General features: G+C 36.1%; 1 protein-coding gene across 2 annotated transcripts in view; it reads left to right on the top strand.

Annotated features, from left to right (window-relative positions):
* UBR3 (ubiquitin protein ligase E3 component n-recognin 3) overlaps positions 1 to 25,199 on the top strand; it is a 183,142-nt gene that overhangs the window by 14,951 nt on the left and 142,992 nt on the right. For both annotated transcript variants that reach the window (XM_045558723.1, XM_045558722.1), the window contains exons 2-3: positions 17,714 to 17,853; positions 21,715 to 21,873. In XM_045558723.1, the coding sequence (XP_045414679.1) occupies positions 17,714 to 17,853; positions 21,715 to 21,873 (299 nt within the window). The remainder of the gene's footprint in view (positions 1 to 17,713; positions 17,854 to 21,714; positions 21,874 to 25,199) is intronic.

The raw sequence follows: 25,199 nt of genomic DNA, 5'->3' as shown, positions 1-25,199 counted from the left end.
TGTAATGTCTTTTTCTGTTTTGGTATCAGGGTAAAGCTGGCTTCATACGTGAGTTGGAAAGGGCTCTTTCTCTTCTATACTTTCTAAGAGTTTATGTAGAATATGACATTATTTCTCACTTAAATACTCGCTGGTACAGTTTGTGAAGCAGTCTAGGCGTGGAATATTTATTGTTGGAAGATTTTAAATTGCAAATTCAGTTTCTTTAGTGACAGTACTTATTCAGGTTACTTTTTTTTTCCTTGTATGAGCTTTGGCAGTTTGAATCTTTCACAGAATTTGTCCATTTTACCTAAGTTGTTGAATTTATGGGCAAAATATTATTTATAATATTTCTTTATTCTTGCAGTGTCTGTGATGTATGTAGTGATATCCTCTTTTTCATTCCTTGATCACTTTTGTTGCTTTTTTAAAGAAGCAGCTTTTGGTTTTATTAATTTTTATTAATTTCCTTTTCTTTTAAATTCCTGTTCTCAATTTCATTGATATCTGTTCTTTATTTTTTCTCCCTTCATTTTGTTTTGGGTTTAATTTTCTCATCTTACCCTGATTTCTTAAGGTGGCAGCTTACATCACTGATTTGTGTTCTTTCTTTTCTAATAAGATATCATGGGGGGGCCGGTTGGGGAGGGAGAGGGAAAACTTCCCCTTTGCCCTGGCAGATTCACTGAAAGATCAACTCACAATAAGGCAGATTAATAAGAGGAAGAGGTTTATTTACTCTGTACATGGGGAGAATCACAGAGTGATTACCCCATGTCCCAGTGGGGTCCAGAAATTTATATAACCTCATCTTAGAGGGGAGGAGTGATAAGGAATATAGGTAATTCTGTTGAGTGGCAATAATTGGTTACTCGGGAGAATGAATAGATACTTAGGAGAATGAATGGATGAGGGGGAACACTTTGACTTCTAAATGATTCTGTTTGGAAATTAAATTAACCTGAGAGAGGTAAGTATTATATTTAAAATGATTTGGGCCAGATCTGGTTGCGTTCTTGATTTTCTTTCCAGCAATATATTGAGGTAACAGGGAGGGGAAGGAAAGTCAATTATTCTTTTTGATGAGTGTGGTTTTTTTATGAAGAAAAAGAGAAAGCCCCTTCCAAGGCCTGTCGATATCTATGGACCTCTAATTCAAAATACTCTTGACAGTAAGAAGTCATATTTTGGCATGAAAATATTTTGGCCTGAGCTCCTTCAATAATGCTATAAATTTCCCTCTAAGCACAACTTTAGGCACATCCCATATTTTTTATGTTTTCACTTTTATTCAATTCAAAATATTTTATATTTTCTGTGACTTCCTCCTTGACCAATGGGTTATTTAGATGTCTGAAGAATTTTTCAGATTATGTTTATTATAATAGTAATTTCTGGTTTAATTCTTTCATGGTCAGAGAACAAACTTACATGATGTCAATTCATTTAAAATTGTTAAGGTTTATTTCAGAGTTCAGAATATGGTCTGTCTTGGTGAGTATTCCATGTGCACTTGAAAAAAGTGTATATTATTCTGCTATGGGGTGTAGTGTTATACAAATGTCAATTTGGTCAAGTTGGTTGATATTGTTGTTCAGGTCTTGTTCTCTTTTTATCCCATCTGTTCTTTGTTTGCTTTTCCCCTCTTTTATGCCTTCTTTCAGATCATGTCTCCATTTTATCTCCTTTGTTGGTTTACGAACTGGAACTCTTTTGTTATTTTACTTTTTGCTTTATAGTTTATAGTATGTATCTTTAACTTATCACAGTCTACTTTTACTTGTACTTCTTCATGTATAGTGTAGGAACCTTATAATATTAATAGTTCTCTTCTGTTTTATTCTCTAATCTTTTATCCTATCGTTGTTAGACATTTTACTTTTATGTATATCACAAATCCCTGAATATAATGTTATTTTTATTTATATAGTAATTTATTTTAAAAGAGATTTAAATAATAAAAACAACTAATCCATCTAGTTATTTCCAGTGCTCTTTTTTTCTTTGTGTAAGTTTCTATTTCTTTCTGGTATCATTTTCTTTCTGGTTGAAGGACTTTCTTTAACATTTCTTGTTTTTTTTTTTTTTTTTTTTTTGAGACAGAGTCTCACTCTGTTGCCTGGACTAGAGTGCCATGGCATCAGCCTAGCTCACAGCAACCTCAAACTCCTGGGCTCAAGCAATCCTCCTGCCTCAGCCTCCCAAGTAGATAGGACTACAGGCATGTGCCACCATGCCTGGCTAACTTTTTCTATATATTTTTAGTTGTCGGTTAATTTTCTATTTTTTAGTAGAGACGGGGTGTCGCTCTTGGTCAGGCTGGAACATTTCTTATAGTGTGGGTTTGCTGGTAATGTATACTTTATGTTTTTTGTATGTCTGAAATGTCTTTATTTTGCCTTTTTTTGGCCTTTGTTTTTGAAACATAATTTCTCTGGATGTAGGATTCTAGGTGGACGGTTTTTTCTTTTACTACTTTAGAGATGTTCCAGTGGCTTCTTGCTTGCATTGTTTCCAAGGAGAAGTCTGCTGTCATGTTTATCTTTGTTTCTCTGTACTTAACATGTCTTCTCTGTGGCTGCCTTTCAGATTTTCTCTTTATCCCTTTTCTGAGCAATTTGGTTATGATGTGCCTTGGTGTAGGTTTTTTCCATCTTTCTTGGATTTCTTGAGCTTCTTGGGTTTCTGGGTTTATAATTTTTACCAAACGTGAGCATTATTTCTTCATATATTTTTGTACCCTTCCATACTTTTGATGATTTAAATTATACATATAGTAGGTGTATAGTAGGTTGTTTGAAACATAACTCACTGATGCTCTTTTCATTTTTTGGAGTCTTTTTCTCTTTGTCTTTTATTTCTGTTAGTTTCTATTGCCATATCTTCAGGCTCACTAACCTTTTTTTCCTGCCTCATCTAATCTGCTGTTAATCCTATCCAGCTAATTTTTTAGCTCAGTCAGGCATTGTAGTTTAAACCCCTAGAATTTCAACTTGGATTTTTTTAATATTAGGTTGGTGCAAAAGTAATTGCGTTTTGGACCATGAATTTTAAATCATTATAACTAGGCCCAAACATATCTTTATTAATCAAAATAGGAACCGTTATAGTCAATACATTGTTGCCAATGAGAAATAAGTTTGTTTATTCCTGTAGCGTCAAAATCGCTTCAGGATTCGACAAACTCTTGGAAAGCATTTTCTGCAAGCTGCTGGTTGTGGAAGCCTTTTCCCTGCCAAAAGTTGTCCAGATGCTTGAGGAAGTGGTAGTTGGTTGGTAAGAGGTCAGATGAATACAGTGGATGAGGCAAAACTTTGTAGCCCAGTTCATTCAACTTTTAAAGCGTTGGTTGTGCAACGTCCACTTGGGCATTATAGAGAACAATTGTGCCCTTTGACCAATGCCAGCTGCAGGTGTTGCAGTTTTTGGTGCATCTCATTAATTTGCTGAGCATACTTCTCAGATGCAATGGTTTTGCCAGGGTTCAGAAAGCTGTAGTGGATCAGACTGGCAGCAGACCACTAAACAGTGAACATAACCTTTTTTGGTGCAAGTTTGGCCTTGGGAAGTGCTTTGGCACTGCTTCTTGGTCCAACCACTGGGCTGGTCATCACCAGCTGTCATATAAAATCCACTTTTCATTGCATGTCACAATCTGATTGAGAAATGGTTCGTTGTTGAGTACAAGAAGAGAAGATGACACTTCAAAACAATGATTTTTTTGATTTTCGGTCAATTCATGAGACACCCACTTAATCAAGCTTTTTCACCTTTCCAATTTGCTTCAAATGCAGAACGACCCGTAGAATGGTTGACGTTCACTTCAGCAACTTCTCGTGAAGTTATAAGGGGATCAGCTTCAATGATTGTTCTCAATTGGTCGTTGTCAACTTGTGTTGGCCAGCCACTGCGCTCCTCATCTTCAAGGCTCTCATCTACTTTGCAAAACTTCTTGAACCACCACTCCACTCCACATTTGTTAGCAGTTCCTGGGCCAAATGCATTGTTGATGTTGCGAGTTGTCTCTGCTGCTTTATGACCCATTTTGAACTCAAATAAGAAAATAGCTCAAATTTGCTTTTTGTCTAACATCATTTCCATAGTTTAAAATAAACAGCAAGTAATTAGCAAAAAAACATAAAGTGAGAAATACGCATTAAAATGATGTATAACATAACCCACATTTATTTAAGAATGTATTCCAATATCAAATGGTAAATGTCAACAATGCTAAAACTTCAATTACTTTAGCAGCAACCTAAATCCTCCATATCTCTACTTAACTTTTGAACTATGGTATACCGTTACAATAACTTTTAATATTCTTGTCTGCTAATTCTAATATGTTAGTTCTGAGTCAGTTTCAATTGATTGTTCTGCTCACTGTAGGTTGTGTTCTTATTTTTTTGCATTCCGGATATTGGATGCCTAACATTGTGAGTTTTACCTTGTTGAGTGCTTGATATTTTGTCATCTTACAAACATTTTTGAACTTTGTTTTGGTGTATAGTTAATTTTCTTGGAAACAGTTTTGATTCTTTTAGGTCTTGCTTTTATGATTTGTTAAATGGATCTAAGGAAGGGCTCAGTCTAGGGCTAATTATTCTCCACAACTGAGGAACAACACTCCTGAATCATCTAATGTCTCATGAATTATGACTTTTTCCAGTCTGACTGATGGGAATAGACACCATTCTCAATTCTATATGTGTGCGTGTCTTGTTTTCTAAGCATTCCAGACGTTTTTATTTCTGGCCTTCTGTAGTGCCAGTCAGTACTCTGGTGAATGTTCGAATATTCAGAGGCACTCTGTGTATATTTCTGGAATTATTTCTCTGTGGAATTCTTTTTTCTTTAGTCTTCTGTCCTATGAACTATAGCTGCATTGATTTTCTAGAGACACTCAGTTCTGCCTCCTCACTCAGGGAGTTTGCCTGGACCCATTTTGATTCTCCTTCTTTGGGTTGTGGCCTGGAAAAATCTCTCAAGGAATTAAGCCATAACACCAGTAGTAGTGACTTTGTTTCCTTGCCATCTTCCAGAGATTATTCTTCTTCTTTGCTTGATGTCCAGTGTCTTGAAAACCATCAATTCATATAGTTCATCTGTTTTTTTTATTTGTTTTAGATGAAGTGGTTAATACGGTGCCAATTACTCTATCTTGGGCTAAAGTGCAAGTCCCAAGGGCCTTGTTATTTTTGTTTTAAAGGCCTTGTTTTTGATACAGGTTTTATTTAACTTTTTGTTAACTTTTTTTAATTAATAAAGAGTATTTTTAGAGTAAATAAGAGTATTATTATAGTTTTTTTCCTTGCGAGTACATTGATTATAACAGATTGAAGGAAAAATGGTATTGCCTACCTCCCCTTTTAGAGAACAAATATGCTTTTAAATGAGATGCTTAACTCCTTTAATTATGCACATATCTGTAATACAATATTATGTGTTATGTTCTTACAGTTATATTTATTTTGGGCGGTCATGTGAGTGAACATTTCTCTGTGTATGCACTCCGAGAAATTCTACTGTTTTTTGCTCTTTTTTGGAGAGGACTATCTCCTTTTAGGGAAGAAACCTTCACCTGTTAGAAGTCTACCCTCATCTGCTTTCATGAGTAGGATTTTCCTGAAAGCATGTAATGCCATTTCTTAATTTTTAAATTAGGCATCGTTAGGTGGTTATTTATATGGGTTGGTCAGACATTCTTAAGTCAGAATTTGCATGGCAAATCTCTTTCTGTCTTTTTACTTTTAATTTAAATATATCTTTATGTCTTTATATTTAAAGTACTTGTAGAGAGGATATATTTGGATTTTGCTTTTTCTAGAATCCAATCTGACAGTCTTTGTCTTTTAGTTGGTGCACTTGCACTATTCACATTTGTTGTAATTCTTTTCTTTTTTTTTTTTTTTTTTTTTTTGAGACAGAGTGTCACTTTGTTGCCCTGGCTAGAGTGAGTGCCATGGTGTCAGCCTAGCTCACAGCAACCTCAAACTCCTGGGCTTAAGCGATCCTACTGCCTCAGCCTCCCCAGTAGCTGAGACTACAGGCATGCGCCACCATGCCTGGCTAATTTTTTTTTTTCTATATATATTTTAGTTGGCCAGATAATTTCTTTCTATTTTTAGTAGACACGGGGTCTCGCTCTTGGTCAGGCTGGTCTCGAACTCCTGACCTCGAGCGATCCACCCGCCTCAGCCTCCCAGAGTGCTAGGATTATAGGCGTGAGCCACCGCGCCCGGCCTCTTTTCTTTTTTTTTTTTTAAGACAGGATCTTGATCCGTTGCCTGGGTTAGAGTGCAGTGACATCATCATAGCTCACTGCAACCCCACACTCCTGAGCTCAAGCAATGCACCTGCCTCAGTCCCCTCAGCTGGGACTATAGGTGAATGCCACTGCATCCGGCTAATTTTTCTACTTTTTGTAGAGCCAGTATCTCACTCTTGCTCAGGCTCTTGCTCAGGCTTGTCTTGAACTCCTGACCTCAAGCTATCTTCTTGTTTCAGCCTCCCAGGGTGCCAGGATTACAGGCGTGAGCCACCACACCCAGCCTTTTTATTGTAATTCTTAGTATGGCTTTATTAACATCTACTGTCTTGCTAATTTTCTATTTTATTACTTTTTACACCTGTTTTACACACAATCTCTGGGGTAGATAATATTATTGTCCTCATTTTATGGAGATGAGAGTTAAAGATGATGGAGAGTTTTATTCAATGAGTAGAAAGTGACAGAGTTGGTCCCTAGGTCATCTGAGTTGGAATCTGTGCTGAATAAATATTGGTTTGAAATGTGAACTACACTTTTGCTTACTGTTTAACCATTTGCATGAAGACATCATTTCAGAGGTATTCATTTTGCTTGTAACTTTGCTTTCCGTGGGTATTTTTTCTTGGCAATTGTTTATGGTTAAAGGGCAACATGGTTTAATCTTTCCAGGCATTAGACTGCCTACTTGTAAATGAGCATATAGAATTTTAATGCTGCAGCGTAACTTGAAGATAATTTACTACCAATTCTTCATTTTGTAGTTGAGACATACCTTAGACATTTGAAGCATTGATTCAGGCTTGTGTTTTAAACACTCTCTTCAAAATAAGAGCACCAACCTCATTGATTAATAGATGAATGGAATAATGGATTAATTTGATTAATGGATTAGGTAGACTTGTGTGTGTGTGTGTGTGTGTGTGTGTGTGTGTGTGTGTGTGTGTGTGTGTTTTTTCCTATGGCTCTACATCCTTTAGATCTTTTTGGAGCATGGAGTTGGCAAACTATTGCCCATGAGTTGGCTGCTTGTTTTTGTAAAACACACCACATTCATTTATTTACTTATTGTCTATGGCTTCTTTCACTCTGCAAAATCAGAACTGAGTATTAGTTACAACAGACTGTATGGTCCCCAAAGCAGAAAATATTTACTAACTGGCCCTTTCAGAAAACATTATTGAGTCCTGTAACTGAGTCATGGATTTTTATAGATCCAGAAATTACTGTTCTTTCTCAACCAAATAAAATTATTAGCAAACATGCAAATATGAAAAACTATTAAATTAAATAATTAGTTGAGATCTCATCCAAACCAAAACAATGAAAGAATGTAAATTTTTTAATAACTGTGTTTTTGGCTTTACTACTATATTTTCTCTTATCATAGGATAGCTTAAACATAACTAACAATCACTTAACTATTTGAATTCCAGTTTGAAAGGTAAGAGGGGGAGTTACTTATCAACACTTGAGACAATGGTGCTGTCATTAGCTGCAGAAAGGAACCTAGGATGGGAACTGAACAGGGTTCATGCTAGGCAGGAGGCAGATACTTTTTGAGGACTTTCCATTTTGTCTACCAGTGACTTGTTTATCTATTACCGATCAGGATTTATTAATAAACTGTGAGCAGGGTATTTTTGTCTGACAATTACAAAGATGTGCTGGTTCTTACAATGTAAATATGTGTTCCCCCCACCCCCCCTTATAAAGGGACTTTGTATGCTTTTGTGTGTATGTGTATATGTGTGTGGGAGGCATGAGGGAAAGAAGAAAGAAAAAGAGAAAACTGTTTAAAAATTCTAGTAAAAAGGTGCCCTGAGTATACATTGGTAAATAGTTAACTATTTTTTTAATGATAATGGGAAAAAACCTATACAGTAGGTGCTCTTCTTTGTCTCTGAAACTATTAATGTGTTATCATAGTTTTGATGATTATATTTCTCATCATTTGCTCGATTACCCTTCCTGTAATTAGGTACTCTAAAAGAGGTTTAGGTTTTTATAAACTGGAACTTTAACACTGATAATTAGAGTTAACCCTTTTTTTCTTATTGAGGAAATAGGAAGTGATGCCTTGCTTAGGTTTATTTGGAGTAATATTGAGTAGGGGTTTTAACTCAGATTATGAATTTCTGTATTGGTAAATCTTAAGTGTATTTTATGTTACAAATTTATGTACACAGGAAAGAGTTTATAAAATGTATATACAATTTAAAGAATTTTAGTAAAATGGACATTCATATACCACTATCCACTTTATGAAATAGAACATAAAGTATTGTTAAGTATTTTATATCACCTTAATTCTAAATTCAAATCATTTCAAGCTAATATAGTTATACATTCTCAAGGTAAAGAATTTTTTTGTTTTTTTTTAAGACTAAAATAAACTATAGTGTATTACGGGATTACGCCCTGAGATTAGGAAGAGGCTAGAGAGGTTCAGCCTTAATGCTGGTATTAAAATACTATACATAATAGATCTTTAAACTAAGATAACTTCTCATTTTCATTAAGACATTGTCATTTAATTAGAAGGACCATCTAGCCTGGATTTTTGAATCAGCACTGATTTTGATATTCTGATTGTTTCTTTAAGCCATTAGAAATGATGGGAAATGATGGGAATTACAAAATTTTATTATTTTGGCTAAACTATGTCTTCTACCTTGTCTTTTTCACCTGGAAATAGTATGAAAATTGTTTCTTGGACTATGATTTCAGAAAATGTCTTCAAAGGTATGGGGGAAAATGATTAGAAATTAGGCAATCCTGACTCTAATCACCCTTGAATTGTTAGGTCTAATGGCTGTACATTTATACTTTAGCCAAATTGTCCTCATATATAGTATGCTGATTTTTACTCTCTCCATCAGTACAGTGAGAATATCCATTGCTTTACAACCTCTCTAGCACAGCATATCATCAAACTTTTGGTCTTTGTGCATATGATAGGAAAAAAGGTATTTCAATGTGGTTTTCTTTCTTTTTTTGCCTGTGTGTTATTTAGCGGTATTATATAATTTCCAAATTTTGGGGATTTTTTTAAAGATATCTGTGTTATTGATTTCCAGGTTAATTCCATTATGTTTTAAGAACATACTTTGTGTAAATTTTCTTAAATTTGTTGAGACATTTTATGAACAATAGAATGAGTGTCTAGCTGTTATAGGGTGTAGTGTTGTATTATTGTTGTTAAATAATAGGTATAGTTGGTTGATAGTGTTTTTAATAGTTATCTTTTGCTTTGTAACAAATCACCCCAAAACTTAAAAGCTTAAAATAGAAAACATTTATTATTTCATAGTATCTGTGGTCCAGGAATTTGAAAGTGACTTAGGTGGGTGGTTCTGGAATAACATCTCTCATGAGGTTGTAATAAAAAATCTTAGTTGGGGCTATAGTCTTCTGAAGACTTGCTTGGGACTGGAGGATCCACTTGTAAGATGAGTCACTCACATGACTGTCAACAGGAGGGTCATTTTCTTGCCACATGGGTTTTCCATAAGGCTGCTTAAAAAACTTCCTTTACTATTTCTTGTAGTGCAGGTATGATGGCAGTGAATTCTCCCACCTTTTGTTTGTCTGAAAAGTTTTTAGTATTTTTTTTTTTTTCTTTTTTAAACATAGATGGAGTGTCACTATGTTGTCTAGGCTGGATTTGAACTCCTTGGCTCAAGGGATCCTTCTGCCTCAGCCTCCTGAGCAGCTGGGACTATTTTCCAAGCCACTGTGCCTGGCTTCGAAAGTTTTTATTTATCCTCAGTTTTGAAGAGTATTTTCTCAGAATTCTAGATTTATAGTTGTTTGTTTGTTACTTTTCTTTCTTTAAATATATATCTCCATTCTGTTCTGGCTCACACAGTTTCTTATGAAAAGTCTGCTGTCATTTGTATCTTTGTTTCTTTGTACATAATGAATCATTTAGTTCTCATTGCTTTGAAGATTTTCTTGTAATCAGTGTTTTTCAGCAATTATGATGTGCCTTGGCATGGCTTTTAAAAAGTGTTTATTCTGCTTGGGGTTGTTGAGTATTTTGGATCTGTGATTTTATGGCTTTCAGAAAATTTGGAAAAATTTGAGCCATTAATTCTTCAAATATTTGTTTTGTTTCCCCTGTCCTTTTTTTGGATTCCAGTGTAATGCAAGACTGCCTGTTACTCTCCCACAGGTCACTGAGGCTGTGTTCACTTTTCCAGTCTCTGCTGTATTTTGGATAATTTTTATTGCTATATCATTAAATTCATTGATCTTTTCTATTATCAGTTTGCTGTTAATTCCATTTGGTTATTCTTCATTTCTGATACTGGATTTTTTTTATCTCATAGGTTTAATATGGGTCTTTTTTATATTTTCCATTTCTCTTATGCTTTCATTTCTGTCCTCTGTCTTCTTGAACATAGGGAAAATGGGTTTGCTAGTCCCATTATATCCATCATTTTTGGGTCTATGTCTATTGGTTGATTTTTCTCCTGGTTATTTGTCATATCTTCCTGGGTTTTTTTTTTTTTTTTTTTTTTTTGCATGCCTAGAAAATTTTGATTAAATGCCAGAATTTCTGTACTTTATGTTGTTGATTGTGGATTAAGTTATATTCCTTAGATAGTGCTGGATTTTGTTTAGGAATGCAGATAATGTTATTTGGACTCAGGCCTTACCCTTTAAACTCTGTTAGTGTGGGTTCAGAGCAACCTTTAGTCTTGAGCTCATTTATCTACACTACTAATGCAATACTCGTCAGAAGATTCTGTGTGATTCTCATGTATTTTCAGGTTTTACCATTCTGGGTGTTGGGAAAATGAACTATTCCCAGCCCTATGTCATTCTTGGGAATTCTTCTGTCCATTCCTTTGTGGCTATTTTTCCCCTGGTCTTGGATGTTTCCACTCATGAAAGCCAAAATCCCACTCAGCCAGAAACTCTAAAGGACTTCTCAGCAGATCTCCCAAGCTCTCTTCCAATCTTTCAAATTCTAGCTATCTTAACATCCCTAAATTCCAGTCTCTTTTCTCAATTTACTGAGTCCACAGGGCTCTTTTTGGGTTCTTCCTCCCATTGCTACATCCTGAAAAGTGCCTCTAAGCAGTAAGCTAATGCAGTCATGGGGGCTCACCTTTTTGTTTCCTTTTTCTTAAGGGTTATAGTCTTGTACTGTCTCTTGTTCAGGGTCCAAAAACCATTGTTTCATAAGTTTTTTCCTGGTTTTCTCATTATTTAAGGTGAGGATATTATTTTGTTTCTTGTTACTTCATCTTGACAAGTTTTTTGGTCAATGTGAGTTTTTTCCCCCCCTAGTTTTAATGTGTTTATTGAATAAAGTAGAGCATCTTTTCATATGTTAAAGGCCATTGGTATTTCCCTTTTTTGTTTTTCTTTTGGATTGTTTTATGAAAAATAGCTCTTTGACTAGTTATGAGTTGCAAACCTTTTTTCCCATTTGTGTTTTGATAAATAAATGCCCACGGGCATTTTTTTCTACATAGAAATTTTTTGTTGTCAATTTTTATGTTTATTAATCTTTTCTTCTATGGTATCTAGATTTTGTTATACCTAAGCTGCCCCTTCTACATGATTATTAAATAAATCTCACAGTTGCTTCTTGTACTCTAATGATTTCACATTTTACATTTACCTTTTGATATGTTAGAATTTATTATCATGATGTAAGTTATGAGATTTCTCTCCTCATACCCCAGCTTGGCTGGTTTACCCAATGTTCTCAATACCATTTTTCTTTTTTTTTTTTTTTTTTGAGATAGAGTCTCGCTTTGTTGCCCAGGCTATAATGAGTGCTGTGGCGTCAGTCAGCCTAGCTCACAGTAACCTCAGACTCCTCGGCTTAAGGGATCCTACTGCCTCAGCCTCCCGAGTAGCTGGGACTACAGGCATGTACCACTATGCCCGGCTGATTTTTTCTATATAGATTTTTAGTTGGTCATATAATTTCTTTCTATTTTTTTTTAGTAGAGACGGGGTCTCACTCTTGCTCAGGCTGGTCTCGAACTCCTGACCTCGAGCAATCCACCCGCCTCGGCCTCCCAGAGTGCTAGGATTAGAGGCGTGAGCCACCGCGCCCGGCCACCATTTTTCTTATTAAACCCTGTTTTCTGCATAGATTTGAATTTTGCCTTAATCATAAATTAAATTCTATATATATTTGCCTCTATTTCTGGACCCAGAATAATTAATCTATTAATCTGTTTTTTATGTATGATTACCACGTTATTTTATTTCTACTTCAAGCCTTCAGTGTATATTTACTATCTTAATAGTTTAATAGATTTACATCTCCATTTTTACTTTCAAGTTTTCTTATATTGAATTTTCCTATCTAATTGAATTTAGAATTTTTAGTTTTCATAAATGTATTGCTTTTGCTTTTCTAGTACTTTAGGGCTCACCAAATAGTATTTAAACCTGTATAGGCCAGGTGTGGTGGCTCACACCTGTAATCCTAGCAGTCTGGGAGGCCGAGGTGGGAGGACTGCTTGAGGTCAAGAGTTCAAGACCAGCCTGCGCAAGAGTGAGACCCCATCTCTACTAAAAATAGAAAAATTAGTAGTCCCAGCCACTCTGGAGGCTGAGGCAGGAGGATCGCTTGAGCTCAGGAGTTTGAGGTTGCTATGAGCTAGGCTGACACCACGGCAGTCTACTCAGGGCAACAGAGTGAGACTCTTATCTCCAAAAATCTGCATAGATGGAATTTGAAGGTTTTCCTTTTAGTTCTTACCATTTATATAATCTAACAGTTTTAGACATGAGATGGATCTGTACTTTAATTAAGTACTATGTATTACTGATGTAGAATTGTATATCTAGATATATGGCCCAGGAATACTTAACAGGTGAATATGGAACCAAATTTCTGACTTCCCCTTTCTCTGCTCTATAGTTTACTTAATTGTATTTATCATCATTGTCTATCATTATTTATCTCTGCCCTCTAAAATGTTAGCTCCCTAAAAGCTATTGTGTACAACACTGTTTTGAGTATTTCAACTTTAAAATAAGTTTTAATATCTCATAAAACTATTCTACTTTGATTATTCTTGTTTTTCAGAATTTTCTTAGCTATTCTTGCTTAATTTTCCATATGAACTTTAGAATCAGCTTGTTTATTCCTTACGGGTATTTTCACTGGTGTCATATTAAATATATAGATTAGGTAGATACTATAAATCTTTATGGTATGCCTTTTGTGATCTCCAGGAGTCTTTTTTTTTTTTTTTTTTTTACTTTTTATTAGTGGTTTTTTAGAGACAGGATTTCACTCCTGCTCAGCTTGGAACTCCTGGGCTCAAGTGATTCTCTTGTCTTAGCCTCCCGAGTAGCTAGGACTAACGATGTGTGCCACCACATGTGACTAATTTTTAAATTTTTTTCCTAGAGATGAGGTGTTGCTGTGTTCCCCAGTCTGGTCTCAAACTCCTGGCCTCAAGTGATCCTCCCGCCTTGGCATCCCAAACTGCTGGGATTTGTGAGCCACTGCACCTGGCCTCCCAGAATCTTTTAACACTGTGGTCCCCAATCCCCAGGCTGCAGACTGGTGCTGGTCTGTAGCCTGTTAGAAACTGGGCCGCACAGCAGGAGATGAGCAGCTGGCTGAAGGAAGCAAGGAATCTAATGCCTGATGATCTGAGGTGGCACTGAGGCAGTGATACTATGCTGGGGAGCAGCTGCAAATACAGATTATCGGTAGCAGAGAGGTTTGACTGCACAATAAATGTAATGTGCTTGAATCATCCCCAAACCATCTCGCATTCCCCCCAGTCCATGGGAAAATTGTCTTCCATGAAACTGATCCCTGGTGTCAGAAAGGTTGGATACTGTTTTAACAGTTTTATTAGTTAAGTGTGTCATTTAATGTTTCTGAGATTTCCCCATCTGTAAAATGAAGGGCACAGCTCATATCATCAGGAGCTTTTAATCTGGGATGTATGAGTCTCCAAGGATCTCTGTGAATTATTTTATTTTTTTGAGACAGTCTTGCTCTGTCACCTGGGCTAGAGGGCAGTGGCATCAGCCTAGCTCACAGGAACCTCAAACTCCTGGGTTCAAGTGATTCTCCTGCCTCAGCCTCCTGAGTAGCTGGGATTACAGGCACATGCCACCACGCCTGACTATTTTTTCTATTTTTAATAGAGACAGGGTCTTACTTTTGCTCAGGCTGGTCTCGAACTCTTGACCTCGAGTGATCCTCCAGCCTTGGCCTCTCAGATTGCTAGGATTACAGGCATGAGCCACCTCGCCTGGCCAATCTCTGTGACTTATCTAAAATGATGTATGCAAAATAATGTGTATGTGTGTAGTCTGTGCTAAGTTGGGAATGAGATGTACATGTCAAAGTCTAATTTGTAGGGTATTTTATTACCTCAGGTGCCTTTCTAATTCTTGAAAAATGTGGTTTAGTTATTTGGCTTGGTCTCTCCTTGCCCCGTCCTACCCACTACCAAGTCTCAGTAATTTGCAAATATTAATAGACTAGCAGAATCCCCACTTCCCTTTTGCTTCCTCTCTCTTCTCCTCTCAGTGTCCAGGAATTCTGCTTTTAGTCGTTTACATTGGATATCGGTGGAGACATAAGGAGACTTTCTGGGGTGCTGGTAGCGTTCTGTTTCTTGATCTTGAATTGGTGTTCCATGAGTATGTTCATTTTGTGATACTTTGTTGAGTTTCACACTTAACTTTTAGGCAGCTTTCTGTCCAGTTGTGCTTCAATGAAAAATTTTGAAAAGCTGTCACACAAAATTTAGAGAGGTTATTTTATCCACAGTTTTTAATAGTTCTAATTTGATCATTCTATTATTTTTGTAACATCCCATGAAGGAATATTTAACCTTCTTAATCTTACAAAACTATTGGGGGTACTTTGAAGAAAGCATCTATGACCTTGGAACTGCTAATGCGGGGAACATTATTCCCTGCCTCATTTTTGTTTTTTATTTATTTATTTTTTAGAGACTAGAGTCCAGGCTAGTTTTTGAGACAGGTCACTCTGTTGCCCTGGGCTAGAGTGCAGTGGCATCGTCATAGCTCATTGCAACCTCAAACTCTTGGGCTGAAGTGATCCTCCTGCCTCATTCTCCTGAGTAGCTGGAACTGTAGGTGTATGCCACCACGCCCAGCTAATTTTTTCTATTTTTTGTGGAGACAGGGTTCTGCTATGTTGCTCAGGCTGGACTGGAACTCCTGGCTTCAAGCAGTCCTCCCACCGTGGCCTCCCAAAGTGTTAGGATTACAGGCATGAGCCTCCGTGCCCCACCTTGCCGTAGTTTTAATTTGGAGCTATATCAGTTATCTAGAAAGCCCTTCTCCTCTTCACTTGGGGAAGCAGTTCATCTGAAACTATTTCTCTCTCTCTCTCTCTCTCTCTCTCTCTCCATATATGTATGTAAAAGACAAGGACTTCACTTTTCAGTGATAATCACAATGCTGCTATTGTCATACTCATACAAAATAATTCCTTAATATCATGAAATAATGAATATTTTCTTACATTATCTCAATGCCATTATCATACCTAATAAAATTAATGAACTAGTAGCCACTTCATAGTCAGATTTCCCTGGCTGTCTAAAAAAAAAAAAATGCATTTTAGAGTTGGTTTGTTAGAATTGGCTTACACATTATAGGTGATTGATTATTGAGTCTTTGAAGCCTCTTTTTTTTTTTTTGGAGACAGAGTCTAGCTCCATCACCGTGGCTATAGAGCAGTGGTGTGGTGTTATCATAGCTTACTGCAACCTCAAACTCCTGGGCTCAAGCCATCCTCCTTCCCCAGCCTCCTGAGTAGCCAGGACGACAGCTGTGTGCCACCACGCCCAGCTAATTTTTTATATTTTTAGTAGGGATGGGATTTCACTCTCGCTCAGGCTGGTCTTGAACTCCTGAGCTCAAGCGATCCTTCCACCTCAGCTTCTCAGTGCTAGGATTACCTCGCCTGGCCCCTCACATTTGATTTTTAATGTATATGGAATCTATTTTGCTTATGGTATAAAGTTGGAATCACATTTATTTCTTGCATTTAAATAATCAATTTTGTCCTAAAGCAATTTATTAAGTCTTCTCCCCATCACATTGAATTCAGATGCCACATTTATCATATATTAAATTCACAAATTTACATATTCTTTTTCTGGACTTCATTATGGTCCACTGATGTTATCACATTACCACAGAATTTTAATTAAAATTGTTTTGTACCATGTCTTAAGGTCCAGTTTATTATCATCATTTTTTTTAAGTTTTACTAGTATTTTTCACACATATTCTCTTTCATTTGAACTTTAGAATTAGTTTCTGTTTAATTGCACTGAGATTTAAATCTAATAGCATTAAGTTTGGGGAAACTGCCTTTTTAAAAAAAAATATATAAAATCAATCTTTCCATTTAGAAATGTAGTTTTTCCCTGTTCAGATCTTTTATATTTTCATTTTTTTTTTTTTTTTTTTGAGACAGAGTCTCACTTTGTTGCCCGGGCTAGAGTGAGTGCCGTGGCATCAGCCTAGCTCACAGCAACCTCAAACTCCTGGGCTTAAGCGATCCTACTGCCTCAGCCTCCCGAGTAGCTGGGACTACAGGCATGAGCCACCATGCCCGGCTAATTTTTTTTTGTATATATATTTTTAGTTGGCCAGATAATTTCTTTCTATTTTTAGTAGAGACGGGGTCTCACTCTTGCTCAGGCTGGTCTCGAACTCCTGACCTCGAGCGATCCACCCGCCTCGGCCTCCCAGAGCTAGGATTACAGGCGTGAGCCACCGCGCCCGGCCTATATTTTCATTTTTATATTTTTCAGCTAAAATAGTTTCTGTACACTTCCGATTTATTTCTAGGCATTTGATGTGTTTAATGTGGAAATTTTGTGTTCGGTCACAAAATAACTTTGATTATTTGGATTATAAATATATAATAGTTTACTTCATTTTTTCTCAGATATACCAATCATACTTTAAAATTAGTATAAACAAAATTAAAAGGAATGTATACACTTAAGTGTATAAACTTTTGAAATAAACTTCAAGTATTTATATCACTTATCTACTCATTAATGCAGTAAGTTAGAGATAGTTAAGGAATAAAGAATATAAATTCTTTGGAAATGATTAATTTGTGCTTACTGGTTTATAGAGGGTGAAGGTTATAAAAATAGTACTTGAAAATGATAAATTATAGTTAAAAAATTATAAATCCTGTAATGAGATTTTCTTCTTGCATTCTAGTTGGAACTTAACTAGTGTGGTCTTTTATTAGAAAAAATCTCCCTAAGTGCCATTTTTGACTTAAAGACTGATTAAAATTATATTATTTTAACTTGATAACTGAAAATCATAAAGGAGGATTATATTGGCTTTGATATTGACCTGCATTCTGTTTATGAATATTATAAATAGAAGTAATATATTCTTGGCTGATTAGTCATCACTATTAATTTTTTTTTCTTTTTCATATTACAGGTTTTGCAAAAGGCATCAAATTAAATCAAGTTCAAATATTCCCTGTGTCCCCAAAGACTTACTGATGATGTCTGAATTTGTTCTTCCAAGATTTATTTTTTGTCTTATTCAGTACTTAAGAGAAGGCTATAATGAACCAGGTATGTTTAATCCACTCCATATTAGTACTCTTTTTAAGTTCCCAATTCACAAAATTTAGCATTAATAATGAGGTGAATTTTTTCAGATATTGTTTTTTGGCTCAACATTTAAAAAGAGATGACTATAAAATCGACTGCATAAAAACACGATAAAAATAAATAATATAACCGTATAGATACTTTGAGTAGGCATAGTTTGGTGCTTTCTGCTTTTGGGTCATAGATGTTTTTGATCAAACTTATTTGACCTTTTGCAGTTGAGAAAGTAATCATTTTATGTGGTTAAAGTAACTTTATTGGCAATATTATGAAAGAATTGAGAAGTCCTGGGAATGTTTGAATTTAACTGAGATTTTTTTAGAAGATAAACTATTTTACCAATCTTTTTTTGGTAGAGCCACGTATATATTTTTATTCCCCTCCATATGTATTACATAACAACTTAGGATCAGATTACTTCCACATTACTGGTAGAATGAATGGGTGTAAGCATCACCCATTCATAACACTATAAAAAGAGAAAGGAAACTATAAGCATTCCTCTAACCTTTTAAAACTTAGTCAAAATAGTGATTAATATACTTCATTTAGTTGAATATCTAGATTTACGTATTTATTAAAGTTCTCAGTTTGAGATTGTGAATTATAGATATCAATTTATGAAGTAGTATGAAGTGAATTTATTAACTTCTGATAACTTTTACCTTTCTTTTTCTGTGTTATTGAGACAGAGTCTCACTCTGTTGCCCAGGCTAGAGTGCCGTGGTGTCAGCGTAGCTCACAGCAACCTCAAACTCCTGGATTCAACTGATCCTCCTGCCTCAGCCTCCCAAATAGCTGGGAGTAATTATTTTATGAGGTTAAAGTAACCACCATGCCTGGCTAATTTTTCTTATTTTTGGTAGAGACCGAGGTCTCACTCTTGTTTAGGCTGGTTTCAAACTCCTGACCTCAAGCAGTCTTCCTGCCTCGGACTCCCAGAGTGCTAGGATTACAGGCGTGAGCCACCGCGCCCGGCCACTTTTAGCTTTCTAAATAAATAATCTTGTATTCGATTTGAAGCTATGGCACACATTTTTATCTTCTATTTCTATCCTTAAAGTGTAAGGGAATATTATGTAACATCTCCATCATTTCTAAAAATATCTTGTTATCTTTATTGTTACCAAACCATTATGCTTCCTTATTTGTGCATTTTAAGGAAGAACATACAATCCTTTTTTAAGTATTACTTCTCTCAGAGTATATATCTTAAAATACAGAAAAATATCATTTTGATTTAGTTCCAAATACTATGTCTTTGGAATGAAGGAAACAGATACCAACTTAGTTATTGAAATTGCCTTCTGCATTATTTCTCAGGAACTAGTTGACACACTTTGAGAATTTACATTTTGTATTACAAGTGGTCAATTTCAGAAAACTAATAAGGTAGATATCATTTGTTATGAGAACCTTAAAATTTAATATTAGTTTAATCAAAGAATACTTCACACAAAAGTTTATTTATTTATTTTTTAACTTTTAATTTTTTTTGAGACAGGGTCTTGCTCCATCACCCTGGGTAGAATGCAGTGGTGTCATCATAGCTCACTGCAGCCTCAAACTCGTGGGCTCAAGCAATCCTCCTGCCTCAGCCTCCCGAGTAGCTGGGACTACAGGCGCCCACCACGATGCCCAGCAATTTTTTCTATTTTTGATAGAGATGGGAGTCTTGCTCTTGCTCAGGCTGATCTTGAACTCCTCACTTCAAGTAATCCTCCTACCTTGGCCTCCTAGAGTGCTAGGATTACAGGTGTGATTCACTGTACCTGGCCACTTCACATAAAAGTATATTTATTTTTTTCTTTGGTGACATTCAGTTATCAAAGGTAGATTACATAAGTACATAGCTTTGATAATTATATGTTACTATCTGAAAATATGAAGAAATGAATGGAAGCATTTTTTGTCTGAAGATGAGCTCATGAATATAGGTTCATGAAATTTTCTTCTTTATATTAACCACTTCTCAGTATTAATTTGTACAAAAAAAGAAAAATACTGTATTACTTTGTATAGAGATCACTGTTTAAAATTAAAGAAAGGACTTGCAATGATCTAATCCAAGGGGATTGAAACTCAGAGATCTTGTAGTTTCAAAGTTGCTTTGAGATCTCTTTCTTATTTCTCCCTATAGTCCTTAGGTCAGTGTTAGAGCTCATGTCAGATCCCTTGGAAACCAAGAATAAACATTAATTAAATATCTCCTATGTTACAATATAAGTCATTGGGGAGAATATAAACATTAATAATATGCAGCATTAGCTTTCCACTGAGAAAATAAGGTTTTATGTGCTGAATAAATATTGAATGAAATTGATGTCCCCTTACCTTGACATATAGTCCCACTGTTAGCTCCCTTACAGGGATTCTTTTTTTTGACCAATTATAGCTAAGCTCTAAATCTCTCTGTTCACTTCCTTCCTTTTAGTCCTCTCTAAAACATCTCTTCTTTTCATCTTTAATATTCTTTCTCAGTTGCTATCTTAAGTTTCCTATCTCTCTCTCCAGCTCTACTAAGCATATCTTGCCTGCTATTTTTTTTTTTTTTTTTTGAGACAGAGTCTCGCTCTGTTGCCTGGGATAGAGTGCCATGGCGTCAGCCTAGCTCACAGCAACCTCAAACTCCTGGCTTAAGCAATCCTCCTGCCTCAGCCTCCGGAGTAGCTGGGACTATAGGCATGTGCCACCATGCCTGGCTAATTTTTTTCTATATATATTTTTAGCTGTTCAGGTCATTTCTTTCTATTTTTAGTAGAGATGGGGTCTCGCTCTTGCTCAAGCTGGTCTTGAACTCCTGACCTTGAGCGATCCTCCCGCCTCGGCCTCCCAGAGTGCTAGGATTACAGGCGTGAGCCACCGCGCCTGGCCTTGCCTCGTATGTTTTTAATAAGATTTTTCATATTTATGAAAACAATTATCTTTCATTTTAGTTGCTTTTGTCCTTCAGCTAACATGAGTCTATATTTTTGGAATATTATAGGGAGTGGGTTATTTGCTATATAGGTTTAAATTTAGAGCTGACATAATTTTGTCCTAATATTCTTTTTTTTTTTTTTTTTTTTTTTGAGACAGAGCCTCACTCTGTTGCCTGGCTAGAGTGAGTGCCGTGGTGTCAGCCTAGCTCACAGCAACCTCAAACTCCTGGGCTTAAATGATCCTACTGCTTCAGCCTCCCGAGTAGCTGGAACTACAGGCATGTGCCACCATGCCTGGCTAATTTTTTCTATATATATTTTCAGTTGGCCAGATAATTTCTTTCTATTTTTAGTAGAGATGGGGTCTCGATCTTGCTCAGGCTAGTCTCGAACTCCTGATCTCGAACGATCCACCCGCCTCGGCCTCCCAGAGTGCTAGGATTACAGGCGTGAGCCACCGCACCCGGCCTGTCCTAATATTCTTAACACTACTATCAATATATTTGAATTCTATCTTGTTTTATTTTAGGGCATAATCTTAACTTTGTCTTAAATACTACCTTATTTTGAAGTGATCTTACGATTGCATTTATATATGTGGAAGTGTAGGACTCTCAGATCCAGTGCTTCTTATACAAATTAAATGCTGGATATCGTAGGAGGTCATCTCTTTTTCTTATCTACTTTTTTTCAGAGGACTAAATCCCTGAGCAGGTCTACCGTAGGCTGGGTGCTGGGCAGATACCAATTTTCTTAACAGAGTTCTTACCTTGATTTTATTGATTATAAAGTATTATCATCTAAGCCAGTATAATTTTAAAAGAATAAAATACTATTATTCTTAACAAAATATTTTAAAGAAAATTATCCTTAATAATTTGTTGTTGTTATTTTTTTTTAGCAGCTGATGTACCATCAGAAAAAGACCTTAACAAAGTCCTTCAGCTTTTGGAACCTCAAATTTCCTTTTTAGAAGACCTAACTAAAATGGGAGGAGCAATGAGATCTGTTCTTACTCAGGTTTTGACAAACCAACAAAATTACAAAGATCTGACTTCTGGTGAGTTATATGTTAGAATAGTAGAAATTTATAAGTTACTTACACTATTATAAATATAGGAAATTACATATTTTAGAGCTTAAAAGTAAAACGTAGATTTTTTTCATAGAAAGTTAAAGCTGGAAGTAATTAAGAGAACTTCTTGTTTTATGGATTAGGAAACTGAGCCCCAGAAAAATTAAATGACCCATTTAAGGCCTCATAATTAGTTTATGTTGGAGTTGGGACTAGAACCCAGGTCTCCTAACTTTTGGTGTAACATCATCATAATTATACTTTACCTTCCCTTCTTCAAACAGCAATAACAACCACTTCTATGTTGTTATTTTTTATATACTAAACTTTTGGGTTGTATGGCCTAGGATTTTATAATAATATGGAGTTTAAGTTATAAGATTTGGAATTGTTGAGTATTTATATATCTGGTATGCTGTGGTTTTTTTTTTTTTTTTTTTAGGAGACCACAGCCTTCAATGCAAAGTGAAGGTGTGGTCCCTGGTCTACTGTTACACAAAATAATTTCTGCACCTTTAGTTTGCTCAAATTTATGGTAATAAATACATACTATACAATAAATATATCAGTTATTTAAAAATCTTGTTATAAATATTTTAAACTGTTCTTTTTGCTAGCTTATGAAACAGCATGTTTTGAATACTGAAGTTCATCATACTTCTTTGGTGAAATTTTCATGTGTATTGTTTAACATATGTTATTTAGAGATAGTCTTGTCTAATATGTTTAGTTCTTCAACAGATATTTATTAAGCACCCACTATGTGTTTGGCTCTGTGCTAGACCCTGGAGCATGGGGTAGGGAAGGTAACAGTCAACCATGTAATCCTGTCTCTGCGTTTATAAAGCTTATGGTCTAGTGAGTGAGGTTATGTTAATAAAACTCCCAAACCAAAAAGTTGCATAATTATAAACTGTAGTCAATGTTATGAAAAGGTAGAGCAAAAGGTTATAAACAGGAGACCTGATTTCAGTGGCAGGAAAGGTGGCAAAGCTTCACTGAGGAAGTGACATTTAAAGTAAATCTAGTGATTGAGAGAAAGTCATTTGGCTAGAGGGTAAGGGGAGTTGGGTAGTAATGGGGGTTAAGATTCCAAGTAGAAGATGTTGTTGTCTGCTTTTGGCTACTGTTCTAGCCCTTGTGCCATAACAACATAAAACTGAACAAAAGATGAGGCCACTATTTTTAAGCATTGGACAATAGGTAGCACAAGACTGAGAGAAAGGCAAAGCATGAGGTGAGCTCCATAATTGCTTTGACTCTCTGTCTGGAGACAGCCTGACTATAGTACAGCACATTGGCATTGAAGCAGATGATGGTGGTCCCACAGAGTTAAGTATGCAGAGATTGCAGTTTCAGACAGCTGAAGCAGTGGAACCTGTGTGCTCTTTGGGTAGAACACTGAGATATGGAGGGGCAGACTTGTGAGGGACCCCTGAAAGTGCTTGGTTGAGGACTAAGTTACACATGTACAGGATGAGACTGCCTAAGGCTACTAGAGAGTGACTGCTGTGGGGTTAAAAGTGGAATAGAGGTATCAAGAGAGGTCAAGCAATGTTGGGGACATTGGAGTTTCACCCCAACCTGATTAGAGAGACCGCCTTCTTCCTAATACTAATACCCTAGGCATGTAGCTGAGACACTAGAAAGCCAGTCCTTGGAATAAGGTCTACTCTAGCCTTAACAAAGCCTATAACCCTGATGGTATCTGCAAGAGAGACAGTTTGGAGATGATTTCTGTCGATTTAGAGGGCCTTTTGAGCACCTTAGTTTCTATAGATCTGCCCCTTACCAAGTGTAAAAGCAAGCCTTCATGAGTTCCAGGTGATCAGTCTGTACTTGAACTCGCTTCTATAATAAAAATTCATACTCTTTAGAGGAAGGTAACAATTCAGAATCTTCTATAATAGGTCATTAAGATAGTTAGTATATGATAATAACTAGTGGACATGCAAGAAAACAAGAAATTGTATGCTATAGTCAAGAAAAAATAAAAACGAACTAGTCATTAGAAATTGATGTTGAGATGGCCCAGATGTTGGATATAACAGGTGAAGACATTAAAACAACTATTATAAGTATGCTCAAGAAATTAAAGGAAAATATATTCAAAGAATTAAAGGAAAATGTGTTAATGAGAAGGAATCTTAGCAAATAAATGTAATCAAAAAGAACCAAAGTGAAATTCTAGAACTGAAAGTTATAGTAAAAGTATAGTAACTGAATTGAAAAATTCGCTAGATGAATTTAGCAGCAGATTGGAGAGGATAGAAGGGTCAGTGAATTTGGAGACACATCAGCAGATTATCCAGTCTAGAAAACAGAGAGAAAAATGATTGAAGAAAACACAACAGAGCCTCAGGGATCTATTAGAATCAGATAATCTATGTTGCATTTTATTGGAGTCCCAAAACATTCGCAGAAATTATGACTAAAGTTCTTCAAATTGGATGATAAACATTGATTTATAGATCCAAGGTGATTATTGAGCTTCAAACAGGATAAATACAAAGAAAAATCACACCCAGACACCTCCTAGATTCCAGGCAGAAGGACCAGCATGTAGGAATATTTATTGGTGGGATTGAGCTTATTAATTTATTTTTTTAATAAGAAACTAAAACGGGCTAGTATGGTTGAAGTGAAATGAATATGGGGGGATAGTGACATAAATAAGGCTACACCTGACTTACAGGTGGAGGGCTTAACAGAGGGGAAAAAAAAAAAGGCTACTCCATTAGGCTAGATCCGGATCAGGTAGGTTCTCTTCATGGGCCATGTAAGATTTTATATTAATATCTTCTTCTGAATATTAGTGGGAAGTAATGGGAATATTTTAAGTTCAAAAGTGATATGATCAGATATGTGTTTTAAAAAGATGTTGTTTTAGGCCGGGCGCGGTGGCTCATGCCTATAATCCTAGCACTCTGGGAGGCCGAGGCGGGTGGATCGTTCGAGGTCAGGAGTTCGAGAACAGCCTGAGCAAGAGCGAGACCCCGTCTCTACTAAAAATAGAAAGAAACTATCTGGCCAACTAAAAATATATATAGAAAAAAAAATTAGCCGGGCATGGTGGCGCATGCCTGTAGTCCCAGCTACTGGGGAGGCTGAGGCAGTAGGATCGCTTAAGCCCAGGAGTTTGAGGTTGCTGTGAGCAAGGCTGACGCCATGGCACTCACTCTAGCCCGGGCAACAAAGCGAGACTCTGTCTCAAAGAAAAAAAAAAAAAGAGATGTTGTTTTGCCAAGAATAGATTGGAAGGGGCAAGAAAACCAGCAGCTCAAGTGCAGCAGTCTAGGATAAAGATGATA

The sequence above is a fragment of the Lemur catta genome, chromosome 8 (assembly GCF_020740605.2).
Source record: "Lemur catta isolate mLemCat1 chromosome 8, mLemCat1.pri, whole genome shotgun sequence".
NCBI classification, from domain to species: Eukaryota; Metazoa; Chordata; class Mammalia; order Primates; family Lemuridae; genus Lemur; species Lemur catta.
The sequence above is the reverse complement of the archived record's forward strand: the minus strand, read 5'-3'. Positions and strand labels throughout refer to the sequence as shown.